Genomic DNA, 18,373 nt, shown 5'->3' on the forward strand with positions numbered 1-18,373 from the left:
AGTTGAGCAATGTGTCTACGTAGTTACATATCCTCATCGTCATCGTCCAAATTATCTTCATCAACATCGTTCTCATCATGCTCTGCACTGTCCTCTTCTTCTTCCTCGTCCTCTTCGTCAATAGTTTGATCACCAGCATCTGGCTGGGGTGGCGGTTGTTGCTGCTGCTGTTGTGTTTGGCTCGTGGCACCATTGGCCATCTTTCTTGCCTCGGCTGCTCTCCTCATTTCTTCTTTATCTTCGTTGACGGGCAACAATCGGTCCAAAGCAAGGTCTCTCCAGCGTAAAGAGCCATTCACGCCACCTCCGCCATAGCCCATATCTTCGAATAACGCCCGAGAAGTTGGGTCATATGGTGGTCTCGGTCTTGCGGCTGGATGCTTTATATTTGTTGGATTCCCATAGGGATATGAAGGATGCACCTGAGAAGGCAGTACTATCAATGGAGATCAGCCAGAGGGTTCTAATCAGAAACAGAATCGCCGCGAACTGTCAGAATCATCTGGATTCGGTGGAATCATGTGTGCTGGTATGTCAAGTTCTATTGATTTGCGCGTTTTCAATCAACCGTCCGTGTTTTTGGAAGTGGGTCGTCCTACCATCATCGGACAGCTCTCCGGAGATATATTCTGGACTGTCGATAGTATCGAGGACTTTCAGATCATGCTCAGTCATGTGAATGTAACAAAACGTCAGGTCCTACATTCAGCTCAGTTTATGGAACAGTTCAGCATTAGAACAACTGACGGTCATCGTGATGCTGAGAGTCCGAGTTCCCGTGTTCACGATTGATTGATCAAGGATTTTCCTCCTACGTCTTGGAATGAAACGTGAAATGTGTGGCTGTGCTGCCACCGCTCGCGGGGCTTAAACATAAATACCACCTTCCACTTCCGCTCACATTCTACTAGTACCGATAGTATTTACTATCCGACACTGCACATTGTGTACAAGCTCCGTCAAGGGCTGGCTAAATGTGAGCAAGTCCTCTTATTCCGCCATGAACTCTGTCCTACGTGCCAAGCCCTGCCAGGCTTGATGTGCAGGACCGTGCACCCATTATGATCACCACGGTTATCATAAACTAATTCGTTGTCATCGTTCCATGCACTGAAATCCACAAAGTCGGGGATTGATAAGCTTTTTTGAACCTTTGTAATGATGCCGGCCGATAGAAGCTCGTCCTAGCGTATTCGATGGGCACATTGTTCGCCATTCATGCCAAGCCCGCGCCCAGATATAGGTGGACTTTAGTCGTGGGTTGTCTGATTATTGATACCTTGGTATCTGATAGAATGTTATAGGTTTTAATAGGGCCTTCAAGATGATTGTCGCGGAAATGATTGGCCGCGGAGCTTGCGATAAATATCAGCGGGCTTCACGGGAGTGTAATTTTATCTTTTCATTGGGCCGGGGGCATGAGCATCAATAACAACGAACAGCGCTCACTCCACCGATTATGAAGCAAGCTTTGACCTCAGCTCCCAACAAAGCTAGTACTCACGATTTAAGATAAGTTCTGCGTTACTGGCACCGCCCTTCGCATGTCATATGCACCTCTATGCCGTATACAAGAACACCTGCAAGTTTCCGAGATGCTTTCACATCCGATGCGATGCGAGGTAACGTATCGCGCTGAGCAAGTGAAGAGAGTTGAACAGGTTGGGGTTCAACGCCCACGATAGGCACGGCACCATGGCAGGACGGACTTAAATCGAAGGTCGTGAGAGGAGGCCAGACCAGCACTGCACTGAATCAGCGGGCCTGATTTCGATACTATTAATTTTCTGCAGGACACAGAACTCTGCCAAGGCTCTTAAAGCCACAATGCTCTCGTACAGACTACTGACACGGTTGAATTTGTTTGGCCCTTGATTGTTGGTGAGGTTGAGTCCACACTTCACTACATAGGATGATAATCTGCACTACCGCGCGAACGATAGTAAGGAGGCCAGTGCCACATTTCGGTCACTTATTCGGTGGCCTTTGACATTTGTAGACATCATAATGCTTAGTACTTCAGCTAACTCCTCCCTCTGGTCGTCATGACTGTTGATGAATATAATTTTTTTTGACTTACCGATTCTTCGGGATCTTCGCGATGTCGACACGTTATGTTCGGGCGTTCACTGTCACTTGCTCCGGGATCCAGGCGGGGTTTTCAAGACTTCCTTAAGCAGCATTGTCGCTCGGCACCTTAATCCTCGATTTGCCGGTGCGTGGGCACCCGTAGAAACAGTAGACACGTCAAAGCATACTTGTCCCGACGCCGCTCCGCGCATATGCACTACGACGCGTTCCTTGTCGTTACTGATGGCTCTTAGTCCCACGCCGCCCGTCAGGACCAGATCGATAAGGCAGATTGAGACACGGATCAACCACGAATTGTCTAGAATGTTAGGAAGTCTCCGCGATGTGAGTAGATTACTCACTAGTCACACGTTCTTTGTATTAGTCTAGAAGCCTTGTCCTGAAAAGTAAGCTTTAAAGTCTAACCTTCACTGTTAATCACGCCAAACCCACGTCACCTGCCTTCCGGCTGCCAACCACATACTCGCCCAGCACGCGGTTAACGTGGAAAAAAAACATACATTGTTATACATCAGGCCATGATGTCTACGGTCTCCGAAAATCGAAATCGAAATCGAAATCGAAAATCGAAAATAAACTAAGCGGTCCCTTCACCTTCCGCCCCTCCTTTTTGTGCATTGGTTTCGCTCGTCGCAGCAGGCTCGAGATTTTGCAACCGCATCTCCACCAAGAACTCTTTATCCCTGATCGCCTGTGACCAGGAGGACAACAACCTCAACGTGGTCATTGACGCCCTATAGAAGCCAACCGTGGCGAACATGCCTGGATACGCGTGCATAACTGCAGAAAGCGAGTAAGACATTTGTGGCGTAATTGAAGTACAGCAGCTTACACATGAATTTGGGACTTAACGGCAGATTGAGGAATTCCCGTAGGCCCCACACTACAGCAGCAGGAAGGAATAGCATACCAAGCAAGCCTCCAATGAGCGGAATGATTACTTCTTTTGTTGCTTGTTTGGGGTCTGGATGAGTCCATCCGTTGTTAATGATCTATAACTATCAGTTAGTAGGCTCATCCTGCCGGTAACCAACTTTGACTGACTGTGACCACTCCGCGCCCAACATCAAATTGAGGCCGTCGGTTGATGCGCATGAAAATCTTGCCATACACAAGACCGAGAGCCCACATGTCGACAATACGGATGTGAATAGTCATCGTCGGGTTGAGAGTCAGCCGAACAGGCATGACGATGTACATGTCGATGACGAGTGCGAAGAGAATGGGGACGACGATGCCCACAAAGATCCCCATATAGGCAATTTTGGATAACCAAAGGAGGCTGCGTTTCACGAAGAAGACTGCAAACTCAGCTCTTGGCCCATCACCACCTTTTCGCTGTCTGCGTTTTTCCATGCGTTCCACGGTTTTGACCACGAGATAGCAAGCCCAAAAAAGGTAGAGCCCTGCGAGGAAGGAGTAGCCATCATGCAGCTCTTTCGATGTGAACAAGCAGAAGAAGTGACGACCCAGTTGCACGGGAGCCGCAATAAAGATAGCAGCCAACACGGCGACGATGACCCAGACAGAGGCGATGAAACCGAAGATTCTCATTCGGAAGTTAGGTGGGAAGTATACGATAAGATAATCGTTCTTGACATCACGCTTGGCCTTTAGGGCTTCTGCATCTTGTGCTGCTACGAGCTCTTGCGCAGCAGGGTTGGCGGGAGTCCCATCCACCAGCACTTCCGCGGTGGCACGCATATCCTTCGGAAGTGCGATGTTGTCACTTGCGGGCACACGACGGAAAGTCCCATCGGCCGTTCTGCTAGCAGCCTCTATGTCCCCCGATGACCTGCGGAGGTAAGTAATCCAACTGTCAAACTGTGATGTGAATTCCTCGTCCGAGTGGCGGTCGCCAAACATATACGACGTCAGACGCAACCTTGCTGCGACCATCTTCCAGATGCGGACGGCCCACCGATGGAAAGATCTCCTGGGCTTGAGGTAGCGCATCGTGTATGGCAAAGCAAACTGTAAGAAAATGAGATCTACAGGGACAGTGGATATCGGCTCGCTAGGTGGCAATGTCATAAAAAAGTTCGAAATCTCTTGCTTGGTAGAATTCTCACCGTGTCTTCCACCGAAGAGGGAAAATCGACCTGTTGCCAACGAAAAGTAGAACAGCAAGAGTTGCCACTCCACACGCAACCACCATGGCGTACATGAAAGCGCTAATGAGGAGTTTGCGGAACTGAGTGAATGTGGGCCTATCCAGGATGTCACGGATTGGGTGGAAGTTCTGATCTTGAGGATCCTTGATGAACCACATCGCTCCGGGGCGCATGATGTTCCGACATCCTGCCAACAGAATGGCAAACTGATACCTAGAGAAAAAGTTAGTCTACCAAGTCCATTGACACCGTTTTGTTGACTCACATGAACATGGTTCCAGCGACCCAGTGATAGAACATTGCCGTCAATGGGGCTTGAGTGAAGAAGGCAGCACGTGACTCGAGGGAGGCTTCAGGAAAGACCCAAACCGTACAGATGTCGAGCATGATGCCACATCCAAGCGGAAATATCACGAGCTCGATAACAATGAACATGGCCACCTGTGAAAGATAAGCGTGAATCAAAATTGCAGTGAATGAGACATTACTTTGACCACTAGGAGCTGCTGCCGTACTGCACTTCGGATAGCTCGTCCCGCGCTTCTTGCGTTACCAACAGTGAACAAGTTTAGGTAAATAGCAAGAAGGACGCCGACTACGCCGTAGCCCAGTATAATGGCGAATACCTTTTCGCACGTCCCTTGTCCCATAGTCAGGTTGACCCATGAAGTGTGCACTTGCTCGGAGGCAGATCGAACCTCGCGACCCAGAGTTGCAAAATATGGTTCCAAGTACCGCGCGATTACTGAGTCACCTTCCAAGAAGTTTTCAAGACGCTGTGACAACGTAATGGCAGAGGAAGGCGAGGGTGTCTGCAAGGATGCGAAAGCATTCTCACACATAGTTGTAATCTTCAAGGTCTGCAAAATAAATGAGAACGCATTCTTTTAGTAAATACAATTCAATCACCGTCCACTTGATAATCTCGTCAGCGCTGACTTTCCGATTGGCGAGGAGCAGTACGACATTCAAAACCAGGCGAACGGACCAATACAGGCCAGGGAAGACGAACAGGCCAAGAACGACTGTTACAAGATCCACAATGGGATCTGTAATAACTCTCATGGCTCGAATTGGGAGATCCAGGATATACAGTGCCCGTGGAGGGTCGAGCTGAATGAAATGAAATGAGTTGCCGTTTACCACTAACCTCCAGTACCTCCTACCGATAACAGAGCAGTCGTCTTTCCAAAGGTGAATGGAAGCCATACGCCGAAGCCAATCGCGGTGTCAAGAACGAAGACCATAAGGACCGCCTGTATTATATCCATTAGATAATGAGACATTGATCAAAAGCCGAGACGAACGTTTTGAAAAACCCCAAGGATAGGCCCCCTCAATCCAATAGCTACAGAAGATCAGCAAAGTTCGTGTGATAAGAAAGCTAGTCAGACCTTCCATGGCTCCGTCCAAATCATCCTCGACTCCCGGTTCTAGATCATCAATCTCACCAGGCTGGAGTGCAACCGGCATCTGAGCAGGTGCAGCGACGTTCTCATCGTGAGGGTTGATCAACTCGTCGCCTTCATCGTCTTCGTCGTCCTCATCATCCAAAATCCGAACCTCGGCTGCAGGAAGTTGCGCTGGAATGTCATCCTCCTCCCCTTCATCATCGTCTTCCTCGTCATTATCCTCGAAGGGTGTATCTGGTATAGTGGCAATAGATGTTTGATCCTGCGTGTCGGATGGAGGAGGTAAGTCGGGGGTAGTTGACTCCGGTTCACGGAAGAAGCGCTCATATTCATCTTCGAGTTCCTCTCTCGAGCGTTCATTGTTGTCAAAGTACCCCGATGGTCCAGAAGATGATGGTCCAGCTTCCAGCTCTTCTGGTGCGAGATACATTGCGAGGCTTGGTGAGGACAGTGGCAGAGCTGGGCTTAGCTGAAGTTTGTTAGGTGTCGCCCCTTCCGCAAAAACAGTGGAGTTTGCCATGGGAGGTCGCCGCAGCGGAGTGCCAATATTGACATGAAGTGAAGGTGTCGTTGAAGGAGAGACAGAGGAAGAAGTTGGTTGCGAGTCAATTTGGGAGTCTGCATTCCAGGGATACCTCCCGTTGAAGGTCGATGGGTCGAGGACGGGATCATTACTGCTAGATGGTTCTGGGACATTCGAGCTGATAGTGCTAGCAACCGTGAAAGTAAACGGGAATGCCAATGCCTCCCCTCCATTGAGCGAAGTAGAAGGTTGAGCGGCTTGACTATCATCAGTCTCACGAGACGTACTCTCGTCTTCCTCGGTGTGAATCCTCCTGCGTATACGTCGTTGGGAGTGAAGGTCTGAGGACCCTTCTTCAATATCATCAGCTTCTTCCGCTCTGCCCTTTCCTTTCCGAAGCTGATGATTGTCTTCATACGGTGGTGGATGCTCTCGGGGAACTTGAGGAAGCTGAGGGGCTGGCTCAAGGGGAAAAGGAAGTCTGTCGAGAGGACGATTTCGAAGAGCCAGGGTTCGGTCCATCTCTATTGGGTCACGTTGGCGTAGACCTTGCCTTTGAGCGACACCGGCACCTCGACGAGCACGCATGACTCTCCCTTGATGTCGTGCATCGAGAGCTGCCTCTTGAAGGGCACGACGAGCATCATGACCATTCTCATCTGGAATCGGCACATTGACAGGCTCTTCTACTGCAACTGCGGGAAGGTCGCCAAGTTGAGGGGCAGGAGGTATCGCGCCGCCATCCTCATCCTCAAATACCCCCGGTCGAGCATTCTGCGAGATCCATTCCCTAAGAAGAAATATTGCAACAAATATTAAGACAATAAGGGAGGCAATGATTTGTCCGGCGAAAATGTCAGCAGATAGCATCGACCAGAATGGGCGATTGGAAAGACGTTGATATAGTGTGGCGTTGGAAGGAAGTCCGAGACCAGCAAAGGAACCATTCAAAGAAGCGGTGGGGCCATTCATCCCAAAAAAGTCAGCATATGGTCGACCACGACCACTTATCCACCATGCACTAAACAGTGTGAGTTGGGATCGCATGACAAGGTGTGTAACTCACGTTGATTCGCCCATTGTGAAATAAACTCTCCATGTCCAAATGGTAATCCAAGGTAGCACGGCAAGCCAGACGGTTCCGACCATAATAGCCCGCAGACCAAAAAGGACGGCAAATAATGCCTGCTGAGCAAGGCGGCGGAACAAAAGAAGTGGTGGAAGTGTTGAGGGCATATCAGCTGCATAGACTGAGGGAAGCAGTGTCAGTCAGTTCCATACATCAAACGTAGGTTGGGTTCACCTTTTGTAAATGAGTATGGATGTTTGCAGACATCGCAGGTCTTCTTCTTGCTGTGAGATAACCATGTTGTCAAACTAGATAGAAGGGGTGAATGTGGTGGTACGATAACACTACTATTGTTTGAAGTTTACTGACCAGTCTTGGTGGATATACCGGATAGTGCCAGAGCATTTACAGGGATAAAAGAGCGGCTGATCCAAGTCGCCAGGCGCGCTGCAGATTCGACATGTATCTAAAAGGTGAAAAGTCAGCCCAAGCATGAGAGTGATCCAACCAACGCAATGAATGCACAACACACCTTGCTCCTCTGCCTCCTGCATGCGTATGACTCGTGTTGGCAAACCGTAACTCCGTTCCACACTGAGCGGCTCGACGAGCGTCAGGGTGGCAGGTTGTGATAATGCCTTCAGAAATGCTAATTTCTGGACTCTGTTGAAGATTCCAGGCGCCCTGGAGTATTATGTGGACGACAATCACTGGAAAGTTGGTCTGATGTGACTGGTGGTAAGAACGGAAACTATAAAGAAATGGACTAGGTAGGTACTGGCACAAGTCACTTACTAGTCTTCGGCGTGGCCGAATAAGACCATGTGGGGAGTGATTTGAAAGCGTGATGTGGCTGAGAAATCCCATCATGCCATGCCTAACACTTTGCATTTTTCATCCGGAGTACCTGGCCTTAACATTGACCTGCTGCGTAGTTACAGGTACCTCCTTACTTTCTTCATAATGAGTGATCAGCCCAACATCAAAAGTGCAATTATTTTTTCAAGGTACTATGTGCCAAGCTTAGTGCAGTGGGCGCCAAAAATTAGCCCCGGACACCATAAATGAGTCGTGGGTCCAAGTTAGTCTCCCCTAGCCAGACCATACTATAGAAGGAAGATAGTCGCTGGTCCCAGTTCAATTGCAAGAGCCAAATCAATTTGTTCAAAAAAAGAGAAGGTTTATGCGTAGGATTCTAAGCTTTGCACTGGCAACAAAACACTGCATTTTTCAAGGTGTATTTTTAATTGTAACGTGAAGGGCAACGTGCATACTACTGCTGTCGGCGGTGATCATCATACCGGTTAATTCATAAGATGCAGAGATTCCTAGTAAATCTTAGACCGCATAACGAGCATAGTACAAATATAATCATAGCCAAGACCTACCTTCACTCGTGATTTGACAGGCAACTTTCCAACACGTTGAAGTTTCGCAGCTTCAAGATCAGTAGCAACCACGCTATTGCAACCATCATGCAAAACAAACGCGAACAGCCTAACGAGGAGGAAAGGTCACAATTATAACTATTTCGCTGCCCCGACGAGGGGACATGTTGTCAGTCACCAGGAGCAATCCAGCGGTGACGAGGGCTCCGAGGACATAGGACATCTGTAGATCGCTACCAGTTAATGCCTGTCAATGCTCGCAAGGAATCAACTGCCTTTTTAGATGCGGAAAAAGTGAGATGCGCGAACTTGAAACAGAAAAGGATAGTTTGAACCTAGGATTTCCGTGTGGAAAATCGGTCGATTTCTTGAGTATACTTGTAGTAGTTCGTGGTTGCCAGCGATTATAGTTCCATAGCAAGGGGCTGTTGTATCAGAACAGTCATGATTTGGTATCAACCTGGTAGTTTTGAGGTCTATCCTCAGTTCCTGCTACAAACCTAGAGAACAGCACCTGCATTAAATAGCGACATATCTCTCGGGGTCGTCGGCTTTCTGGTGGCAAGGGGATATGTCCGCCAACATATTAAGCCTCAAAAAATAACCGAAACCTGAAACCTGACGAACCAATTAGTAAGACCGGTGGATTCTTTTATAAAGTTGGTAGTCCTGGCCCCCGCACCGACATGAACAGCGTGCAAACTATTATGTGGTTCGACCGCCGACGGACTCTGCCGTTGATGGTGATCATTGTTGTGGCCTTATACCAACGTAATGGGCAAACCATTTTTGGCTGAACGAATACAGCCTCACAACGAGCAACGAGCACAGATGCACTTGTTATCTGTGAAAAACACCAAGGTACGCAGGACAGTGACATAAGGGGATCATCGTGGCACGGATGATCAGTCCCGCGAACATCATGAATTCAAATGGTCAACGTGTCAAGCATTTGCAAACCACAGGTTGTCCCACGAAGAAGTCGGTGATAATTTGCGCCATCCGTGAGGGTGATTGACAGTTATATGACAGTACAGCATCTGTTAATTAAAAGTAGTGGTCATTGCATCATTTATCCACGGGCTCATGCATCTGACTGCAACCTGGATCTGCTGGAGATATTGCATTTGAATCTTGCAGGGTCGCCCACATGCTATATATATATGAGTTAAAGGTCCGGGTAAAATAAATACTTACTTACAGCAGGAACAAGCCGCGGAACCGGGTGAGTACTCGTAGCAGCGAAGTACCGCGGTCTGCAGTATGCGTGACCGTAACAATGGAACAAGAGGTCCCAGCCTTTCTAGCACTTTCCTTGGCAGGTCTAGGACAGAACGTCAGCTCGAAGCCCACGCAAATGGTGTCCACCAGGATCATAGTGCTTGAAACAGTCGCAGCTTTGACGCCCTCAGCGATATTGACACCAGGATGCCAGGTAAAAAAAAACACATTGGAGAAGTTCCTAATAAATACTAGAAAGGTCAGTCAGTTCCTTCTGTGCACTATTTCAAAAATCAAAATCCAGCCTGCTTGGACGAGTCGGTGCATGATGGTGATGTTTCATTCAGGATAAGTTTTCGCAAGCCTTGCCTGTGTTTGGAACAGGCAATCGAGCTGAGCGATATGGAGTCGGTCATCGCGGATACCACGGTCCACCATGACTACAGAGAAGTCCAAAATCCCCCCAGCACGCCCCAGCCTCCAGGATCCGAAGCCGGTACCTAAGCATCATAGCTCGAAAAACCTGCACAGAGCTAGGACAAGAACTATACTCCACTGGCCCATCTGAGTCAGAAGCCAAACGAAAGAGGGTATGTAAGTTGACAGATAGACTCGTCACATATAACGAAAACCTGCCTCAAGCCTGAGTGCGGTCGCTTTGGTTTGCTGGTGTTGAAGAGTATCTGCGCCAGTATTCTGCATCTCGGAAAACATCCGAGTCGTTGCTAACATGACTGTGTTGTGAAATGGATGGTTGACGCGTTGAGTACATAAGAGAATCATCAAGTTCCGACTTGTCCGATACATCTAGAATGTACAAATATTGTAAGGGATTTATAGTATACATGATTGACAATTGAAAACACCTGCAAGCTGATCAGGGCATGGACAGGGATAAGAGTCTATGTACAAGGGCGGCAATGCGAAATGTCTGCTGATAGCTTGCTAATAGGGTAGTGTCTGTGAACGACATTAAAACTCAACATCAGACTCTGCCATGTAGTGTTCAGAGTCAGAGTCACTGTAATCACACACATCATCCTCTGGGACGAGCCGATGTGCCTCATACTTTCCATTCTCAAGATGAATTATCCTCCAGCGTTCCGGGCGCTCATCCATGTCCTGCGAGACCCATTCAATGTACCTCGAACCATCTTCATCATCTGCACTGAGGGAAATATTCCACCCGAGGAAGATGCGATTGTTATGCCCGTCGTGCGCGACAAGTCCCTCGTCGTGTACGTAGTACATGTCGCATTCATTGAGCATAGCAAGCGTGGCACCGCGCCGAAGGACGTTGAGGTCATTGTGGCCCAATTGGTCGAAGAGGTAGTCTTCTTCGTCAATAACGGTTGCCGGTGGCTCCCACTGAGGTAAGACGTAGTCGCCATCATATGGATCATCATCACTCCCAGTGCCATAACTGAAGACATCTTCATCGAGCCAATCGTCATCTTCTTCGTCATCATCATCATCGCTCCCATAGTCCTCTATTTCGTCGTCAGGCGGGAATAAACCTTCCCATGGATCCGTGTCGGCGGCAGCGGATCCAGCGGTGGGCGATAAAGTGTTGGGAGACATTCCTCGAACCTTTGACAATGCGGATGCAATGGATTTGACGATGAAAACAGGGATGGGCCTATTACGAATGTTACCGCGACAGCATGGACAGGTCTTCTTTCGGAAGAGTAGGTAATCGGGGTCGTCGTCGTCGTGCATTTCATCATCGCCGGGGGGTGCTTTCTTGAACCACTCCTGCAGACATGAAACACAAAGAACGTGACCACATGGTGACAACCTGGAGGAATCATGAGTAACTGCCAATGCCAGGGAAGGGAATGCAGACTCACGCATATGGTTTGAGTAACAGCTCCATGCAAATTTGGCATTGAACATTCGTTTCGATATTGCTGATGGCCTGAGTAAAAGTTCAAGGACAACATGCGCATCAACTCCACAAAGACTCACATCTTCAGACTTCTTCACTTTGTTTTGTGCCTTGCTCACTTGACTTTCCGTCTCCTTCAGTTTCTGAATGAACATTCGCCTAAATGAGCTTGTGCCTTAACACGCGGTGGCCACACTGACCTTCTCATCTGCGGTTGCTTTCTGCCGAAGCTCTTCAATTATCTACGCGTCATACTGGTAAGAAATCTGCCAAAATAAAGCGCATACACGAACCTTATTCTGCTTCTTTATTGTCTTCTTATTGTCATGAGCCATCTATGTCCTTGGTCAGACGATAAAAGTCGTGGCGTGCTTTTACTTACTTTCTTCCACGTTTCAATTTCCCGCTTAAGCTTTGCAAATTCAGCGGCCGCGAGTGGGCCCTGGTATTCGAGGTGAAGGTCCACAAGCGCCTGGACACCCTCGGAATCGGATGTCGGAGCTTTCGAAATAGGTCTGCAAACGGAGTCTCTCGACTTGGACCTATCTTTCTTGGGCCTGTTCTCTACGGCAAGAGCAGACGCAGTAGCCTGGTGCTCCACTCCTGAGCGACCTTGCTGACGTGATTTGGCCTTGTGCTTGCGACCTCTCTCAGGATTGACATCGTCAAGTGGTGCAAGAAAGGGTCTGCTATCAAAAGGCAGGGTAGCTGTCGATTTCTTTTTCCTTCCTGCTTCGGATTGAGCTGGCTCAGATCTCTGCGCGGCAACTTGGAGCTGAGAATTCCACGCGTCCGGGGAGCGTGATTTCCTGCGTCGTTGACCAGCCCTAGAATTGGTCGGTGCATCTCCTGACGTGGGATTTGGCCGACGGTGACCGTTGTTACGCCGCGATGGGCCAGGTGCACGTTCGAATGCCAGTGAATTCATGCTGAGGTCGGATTTTGACAGCTGAAATGATAGTTAACGGCGATTATCCCAACCCCAGAGGATGCTCATTTCCATACTATGTTTAGTGATTAAGCTATTGTTGGAGGAACTGCTGGCGTACGCAGTAGATGAAGCTGTGGCCGACGTGGTACAAAGGTGTTCGCCCAAGTGAGAAGGGTAATGGAACGCGCTGTGACAGTCACAGACACTACTTAAATGAAACGCCGCGGCAGTACTTGGAGCAAGAGGGGGTCATCGATGTCTTGCAAATCGACCCCTTCGCAGATCATCACGATAATAATCAGATTCAAAATCGCACATTGACCTGCCACTGGGATCGACTTCGCAAGTCTTCCCAAAGGAAAATTAACACTTTTCAACGATTGCAATCATGTCAGCCCCTGCACAAGGCCGTGTTTTGCTAGCATACTCTGGCGGTCTTGGTAAGTCGATCTGCGTATCTTGGCAAGGAGATCATAATAATAGTGAAGATCTGCAGATACCTCATGCATCCTGGCGTGGTTGATCGAGCAAGGCTATGAAGTTTACGCTTTCATGGCTGACGTTGGTCAGGAGGAGGTACTGACATCTACTGCCTTCCGTTGCTAGTAATCGACTGTTTGTCAGGACTTTGAAGCGGCTAGAAAGAAGGCACTCAGTGTTGGTGCAAAGAAATTCTTTTTGGAGGTTTGTAAATTATTCCAGTGGTTTGGGAGGCCTCGCTAGTTGCTCACTGTTCATCAACTCGCAGGACCTCAAGCGCGAATTTGTGACCCAGTTGATTTACCCTGCTGTGCAGGCAAACTGCATCTACGAGGTGATTTCCATCTTCGGGCAGTTATCATGTGCTGATCGTCATGACAGAATGTATATCTACTTGGAACATCTCTTGCTCGTCCTGTTATTGCTCGCGGCATGATGTCTGTTGCAGCCAAAGAAGGTTGCGAGTAAGCCTCGCCTTCATTTTCCACACTTCGGCTCAATGACGTTCCGTAAGCTATGTCTCACATGGCTGTACAGGAAAAGGGAATGATCAAGTTCGCTTTGAACTTGCCTTCTATGGTCTCAAGCCCGATATCAAGGTCATTGCGCCTTGGAGGCTTCCTGGTGATCCCGTTTCTAAAGCACACCAGCTTGCTGCTAATCCCCTGACGTCCAGAGTTCTATAACCGCTTCCCTGGCCGTCAAGCACTACTTACATACGCGGAGGAGAAGCAAATTCCAGTGCAACAGACTGCCGCAAAACCATGGTCGACCGACGAGAACCTCTTCCATATCTCCTATGAAGCAGGAATTCTCGAGGACCCGAACACCACACCTCCAGATGACATGTGGAAGCTCACTGCGTCTCTCCAGGATGCACCAGCGGAGCCTGAGCAGCTCTCAATCGAGTTCAAGGCTGGCCTCCCCGTAAAGGTTGTTATCGCTAACCAAGCCCCTCTGACCGACCCCGTCGACATCTTCCTCGCACTCAATGCTGTCGCGAGGAAGCATGGTGTTGGCCGTATCGATATTGTCGAAAACCGATTCATCGGCGTCAAGTCTCGCGGCTGTTATGAGTCGCCTGGAGCGACTATTTTACGTGTCGCACATATGGACATTGAAGGTCTCACGCTCGACCGCAATGTTCGTGCTCTCCGTGACCAGTTCGTCACTATCGAACTGGGTCGCATTCTCTACAATGGGCACTTCTTCACCCCTGAGCGCGAGTTCGTCACTAGTGCCATTCCCGCGAGCCAGCGCACCGTCAACGGAACAGTGCGCTTGAAGCTCTACAAGGGCAACGTCGTTGTCATCGGCCGCTATTCTGACGAGGTAATAGATTTGATTCATGGCTTTCATGTTTGCTTACCCACATTTAACAAGGGTCTGTACGATGAGCATGAATCCTCCATGGACGAGCTTGGTGGTTTTGAGCCAACAGATACTACGGGTTTCATTCAGATTGAAAGCATCCGTATCAAAAAGTATGTTTCCACCTTACATTTATTTTAACTTACTCACTTACCTTGCTCAAGGTGGGGCCAGGCTAATGCTCGCAAGGGTCAAGCTGGCGTCGAGCCAGAGGATGTTTATGGCTCCCGCATCTAGTCAAATGCTCTGTTTCGGATCTCAAGGACAGAAGGAAAAACTTTCTGATTGTAAATAGTGTCCTGCTACTGCGATACTAGGGCGCCGACAGATACCTTGCTTGTACTCAAACTTTCAATGCTTCACGAACAAGCGCATTGAATAGCGCAAATACCCGAAACATTGTCAGCTCCGTAGTGACATTCTTTATATCCATCTACCACTCGAATCAGAGAAGTACGTACTGTGCAGCACTAACAACTTCCTCTCGCTCTGGGGTACAGTGCCTTGCATATAAAACTGCGTAGTCGCATTTCCACAAACCCTATTTGTACCTATTTGCTCGGGCCAAAACATACCGAAAATACCTGATTCTTGGTGTGACCAGTCACAGCCTCACTAACAGACTCGTGCCCTCGCTAGAAGGATTTCCATCCAGCGAGTGCCGCAATCTGCGAGCCAGTCATTGCATGCTCATAGCGCCAGGTGATGATGCACTCTCGAAGCTGTTGAGACAGGTGAGGAGGCATAATTTGATGTGACCAGTCACACCGACAGGGTATTTTCGGTATGATTTGGCCCGAGCAAATAGGTACAAATAGGGTTTGTGGAAATGCGACTACGCAGTTTTATATGCAAGGCACTGTAAAGTCACCGAATAACAAACTCGATTTCAATTTCTATTTGGCGTTGTTGATTTAAATTTGCACAGCATGACAAATTATAATTGGCGAACTTGACTGTATACCATGACCTCTTGCATCGGGGACGCGTTGAGCACCCTCATTAATATGATACCGCTCATTCGTCAGCCTTAACACAGGCTCTTTAAAAATCGGGAGCCTTGGCAGAAGCTATCACCGTTCGAACTCCTACTCTCTGTCTCAGGCGATGTAACATGATCGTGCTCCTTCAAGTTGGCATGAGCTATGTCCAAGACGTAGTAAGTATGTAGGATGTATCTTCCAGTAGCAAGCTCGGCAGCCTTCCGCGTCTACTTGCAATCAGGTGGCCTTGCCTCGCAAAGATGCTGCTGCTAATTTGGGATAGCTAGAGGAAAGGAATGACCTATTTTCTGAGTCCTTAATGCCCATCAGACCGGTGCATTTTCACTGTTCAAGAAACTTGGGGAATCCTCAAACGAGCTAAAATGTCAACGTAAATAAGATGTGAGTCTTTCTTATGGCGTCGATTTATCATCCGTGCTTAAGTTCCGTACTTTCTTGGGCTCAAGATAGCTCGAGATTATTCAGACAAGGCTTTGACTAATGGCCCATCTCTGCGCTAGTGTGGACTCGTGACTATATCTAGTCACGAGAGTGGAAGGCATTCCATATCACCCTGGACTTTTAATAGAGCTGGAAGGATAACAAAGTCGGATACCCGCTCAAATCACTCACTGCCCTACGACATCTACGACCCGTCATGACGACAGTACAAGAATCAGAAAAAGGTGACATCAATAGCTCTCCGACGTCAATGACCCAAGTGGCCGAGGACAACAACAAATTTCTTGCAAGTAGTCCTTCGCTTTGCCCTGAGCCTCGATTAATATGTAACAGGTAACCTTTGAGGACAATGACACACGAGATCCCATGAACTTCTCATACAGAACAAAGTGGACAATCACACTAGTGGCGTGTGCTTTTTCTGCGACAGTCGGTAACTAGCTAATCTACACCATGGAGCGACTAGATAATTGACTTTGCCTCTAGCTGCGGCGTCGGCTTCTTTTTCTATGGGGTACCAGTCGATGATGCGGGACCTGAACTGCACTCAGTTCCAAGCCACCGTTGGATTGAGCATGTGGTCAATCGGGTTTAGCACAGTTCCTCTCATCACTTCGTCCTTCACGGAAGAGTTTGGTCGCCTGAATATATACATCGTCTCGTCATTTGGATTCATGCTCACGGAGATGATGATTGCCCTGTAAGCTCATTTTTCACGAGCGTATCACTGATTCACAGATTGTTACAGGTCACCGAACATACAGACCGTCATGTTTGGACGTCTGCTCGGGGGCGCATTCGGCTCAACAGGTGCAACCTTGGTGGGTGGTTCGATCGCTGACATATGGAAGCAACATGAGTTGGGCATCTCGAGATTTTTCTTTGTCCGATCGCTACAGCTACCTTCACAGGCGTGGTCAACCCATGGCGTTCTTTACTCTTGTTTCTGTGGCAGCGACAGGGCTTGGGCCCATAATCGCTGGTGTGATCGAGGCTAGTCCCCGCCTTGGATGGAGATGGATACAGTGGGTCCATGTTATGTTGGTTTCTTTAGAACATATCACGCACGGTGCACTGACAGGAATTTCCTAAAGATTTGCGGGGGTTTATTTCATCTTCGTTGTGCTACTCATGAAAGAAACGCGGGCCACCATAGTTTTGACTCGCCTTGCAAGACAGAAGCGAAAAGAGTCAGGAGATGCTAGATACCAAGCGAAAGCAGATATTAAAAAGCAAAGCTTGATGACCTTGGTCAAGATTTCCTGCACGCGACCAATATGTCAGCGAAGTTCGCTGATACTATGTTTGAACCAGCTGACACGTACATTGACTTTTCAGACCTCTTGCTGACGGAACCTATCGTGCAGAGTTTCAGTGTAGGCTCTGACTACTTTTTAGAGACAATACTAAAATGGAATGTTGTCGTGCGCAGTTATGGACTGGCTTCACATGGGGCGTCATTTTTGCACTTATAGAGTATGTTACTCAATATGTTGCCTTCTTGTTGTCTAACCCGGATATAGGTCTATCTCCGCTGAGTTCCAGGCGGTCTACGGATTTGACATCCAGAACACAGGATTCATCTTCGCCACCCTCATGTGAGTCGGAGAGGTCTAGAAATTGTGATGACATTGCTCACAATTGTCCGGCTTAGCGTTGGAAGTTTCATTGGTTACTTTGCAAACATGTATCAGGAAAAGTTGTATCAGTGAGCATGTGCTTGCTACATCGTGCGTCTACGGAATACCAACTCGTTCGAACCAGGAAACATTATCCTCGGAAACGTCAGGAAGCACGTCTTTATCTTCCTTGTTTCACAACAATCCTTTTGCCGATTGGGATGTTCATCTACGCCTGGACCGCAAGGCCGGAAGTACATTGGATAGCGCCAGCAATCGGTCTCGTTGTTTGTTCTGATCACAATGTCGTCATTGCTCTTGCGAGACTAATTATTCTCAAGGTATTCATGTCTGGCGCATTTGTCATTTACGTTGTGGGCTTCTTGTATCTCGCAGATTGGTGAGGAATCATATGACTTGCCGGTTTGCATAAAACTTATTAACCTCGCAGCTATGGGCCATATGCGTCATCAGCCATCGCAGGCTTGAGCCTTTGTCGTGAGTTCATCCTTCGCGCAACTCTCATATGCCTGTTTAACCTATAAAATTTACAGGTAACCTTGCCGCTTGCGCCTTTCCTCTTTTTACTACACAAATGTTTGCGCGTTTGACATATAGATGGGGTCTGACGCTGTTCGGATGTATAGGTGCAGCACTAGTGCCTATACCGTGGGTAAGACACAGCTGGCTACAACCTATTCAAATTGTTATTAACAACTGCAGGTTCTTTTCTTTTATGGGTCTAGGATTCGCGCTCAAAGCAAAGTGTCACGAAGAATTCTAGAGGATGAAGGGTTGCAAGAAATGATAGGGAAGTGACT

General features: G+C 48.3%; 5 protein-coding genes across 5 annotated transcripts; 2 read left to right on the top strand and 3 right to left on the bottom strand.

Annotated features, from left to right (window-relative positions):
• Positions 1 to 11: 11 nt before the first annotated feature.
• DEU56DRAFT_208893 (uncharacterized protein) lies at positions 12 to 837 on the bottom strand. The gene is made up of 4 exons (XM_041345079.1): positions 748 to 837; positions 600 to 699; positions 491 to 541; positions 12 to 436 (listed from the first exon to the last, which is right to left on the bottom strand). The coding sequence occupies exons 1-4, from the start codon at positions 751 to 753 to the stop codon at positions 24 to 26; spliced, it is 570 nt and encodes a 189-aa protein (XP_041210859.1). The 5' UTR covers positions 754 to 837; the 3' UTR covers positions 12 to 23.
• Positions 838 to 2,489: 1,652 nt separating this feature from the next.
• Positions 2,490 to 8,099, bottom strand: DEU56DRAFT_790329 (uncharacterized protein). The gene is made up of 14 exons (XM_041352598.1): positions 7,742 to 8,099; positions 7,579 to 7,675; positions 7,444 to 7,517; positions 7,207 to 7,390; positions 5,600 to 7,161; positions 5,513 to 5,553; positions 5,372 to 5,461; positions 5,115 to 5,318; positions 4,694 to 5,065; positions 4,471 to 4,646; positions 4,164 to 4,418; positions 3,136 to 4,108; positions 2,924 to 3,083; positions 2,490 to 2,871 (listed from the first exon to the last, which is right to left on the bottom strand). Exons 1-14 carry the CDS (start codon positions 7,761 to 7,763, stop codon positions 2,669 to 2,671), a joined length of 4,413 nt encoding a protein of 1,470 aa, XP_041210860.1. The 5' UTR covers positions 7,764 to 8,099; the 3' UTR covers positions 2,490 to 2,668.
• Positions 8,100 to 10,589: 2,490 nt separating this feature from the next.
• Positions 10,590 to 12,821, bottom strand: DEU56DRAFT_790341 (uncharacterized protein). The gene is made up of 8 exons (XM_041352599.1): positions 12,712 to 12,821; positions 12,089 to 12,655; positions 12,000 to 12,041; positions 11,907 to 11,948; positions 11,787 to 11,849; positions 11,669 to 11,736; positions 10,685 to 11,616; positions 10,590 to 10,625 (listed from the first exon to the last, which is right to left on the bottom strand). Exons 2-7 carry the CDS (start codon positions 12,632 to 12,634, stop codon positions 10,791 to 10,793), a joined length of 1,587 nt encoding a protein of 528 aa, XP_041210861.1. The 5' UTR covers positions 12,635 to 12,655; positions 12,712 to 12,821; the 3' UTR covers positions 10,590 to 10,625; positions 10,685 to 10,790.
• A 95-nt stretch (positions 12,822 to 12,916) lies between these two features.
• Positions 12,917 to 15,153, top strand: DEU56DRAFT_971736 (putative argininosuccinate synthase). The gene is made up of 9 exons (XM_041359465.1): positions 12,917 to 13,077; positions 13,134 to 13,213; positions 13,262 to 13,321; positions 13,386 to 13,451; positions 13,499 to 13,581; positions 13,632 to 13,741; positions 13,794 to 14,449; positions 14,501 to 14,601; positions 14,653 to 15,153. Exons 1-9 carry the CDS (start codon positions 13,026 to 13,028, stop codon positions 14,723 to 14,725), a joined length of 1,281 nt encoding a protein of 426 aa, XP_041210862.1. The 5' UTR covers positions 12,917 to 13,025; the 3' UTR covers positions 14,726 to 15,153.
• Positions 15,154 to 16,282: 1,129 nt separating this feature from the next.
• Positions 16,283 to 18,227, top strand: DEU56DRAFT_790380 (major facilitator superfamily domain-containing protein). The gene is made up of 12 exons (XM_041352600.1): positions 16,283 to 16,366; positions 16,420 to 16,633; positions 16,682 to 16,792; positions 16,845 to 16,973; positions 17,028 to 17,212; positions 17,272 to 17,309; positions 17,366 to 17,409; positions 17,457 to 17,531; positions 17,588 to 17,641; positions 17,698 to 17,952; positions 18,027 to 18,050; positions 18,107 to 18,227. Exons 1-12 carry the CDS (start codon positions 16,300 to 16,302, stop codon positions 18,108 to 18,110), a joined length of 1,200 nt encoding a protein of 399 aa, XP_041210863.1. The 5' UTR covers positions 16,283 to 16,299; the 3' UTR covers positions 18,111 to 18,227.
• The last annotated feature ends 146 nt before the right edge of the window (positions 18,228 to 18,373 follow it).

The sequence above is a fragment of the Suillus clintonianus genome, assembly GCF_016758775.1.
Source record: "Suillus clintonianus strain FC179 chromosome Unknown DEU56scaffold_19, whole genome shotgun sequence".
Lineage (NCBI taxonomy): Eukaryota > Fungi > Basidiomycota > Agaricomycetes > Boletales > Suillaceae > Suillus > Suillus clintonianus.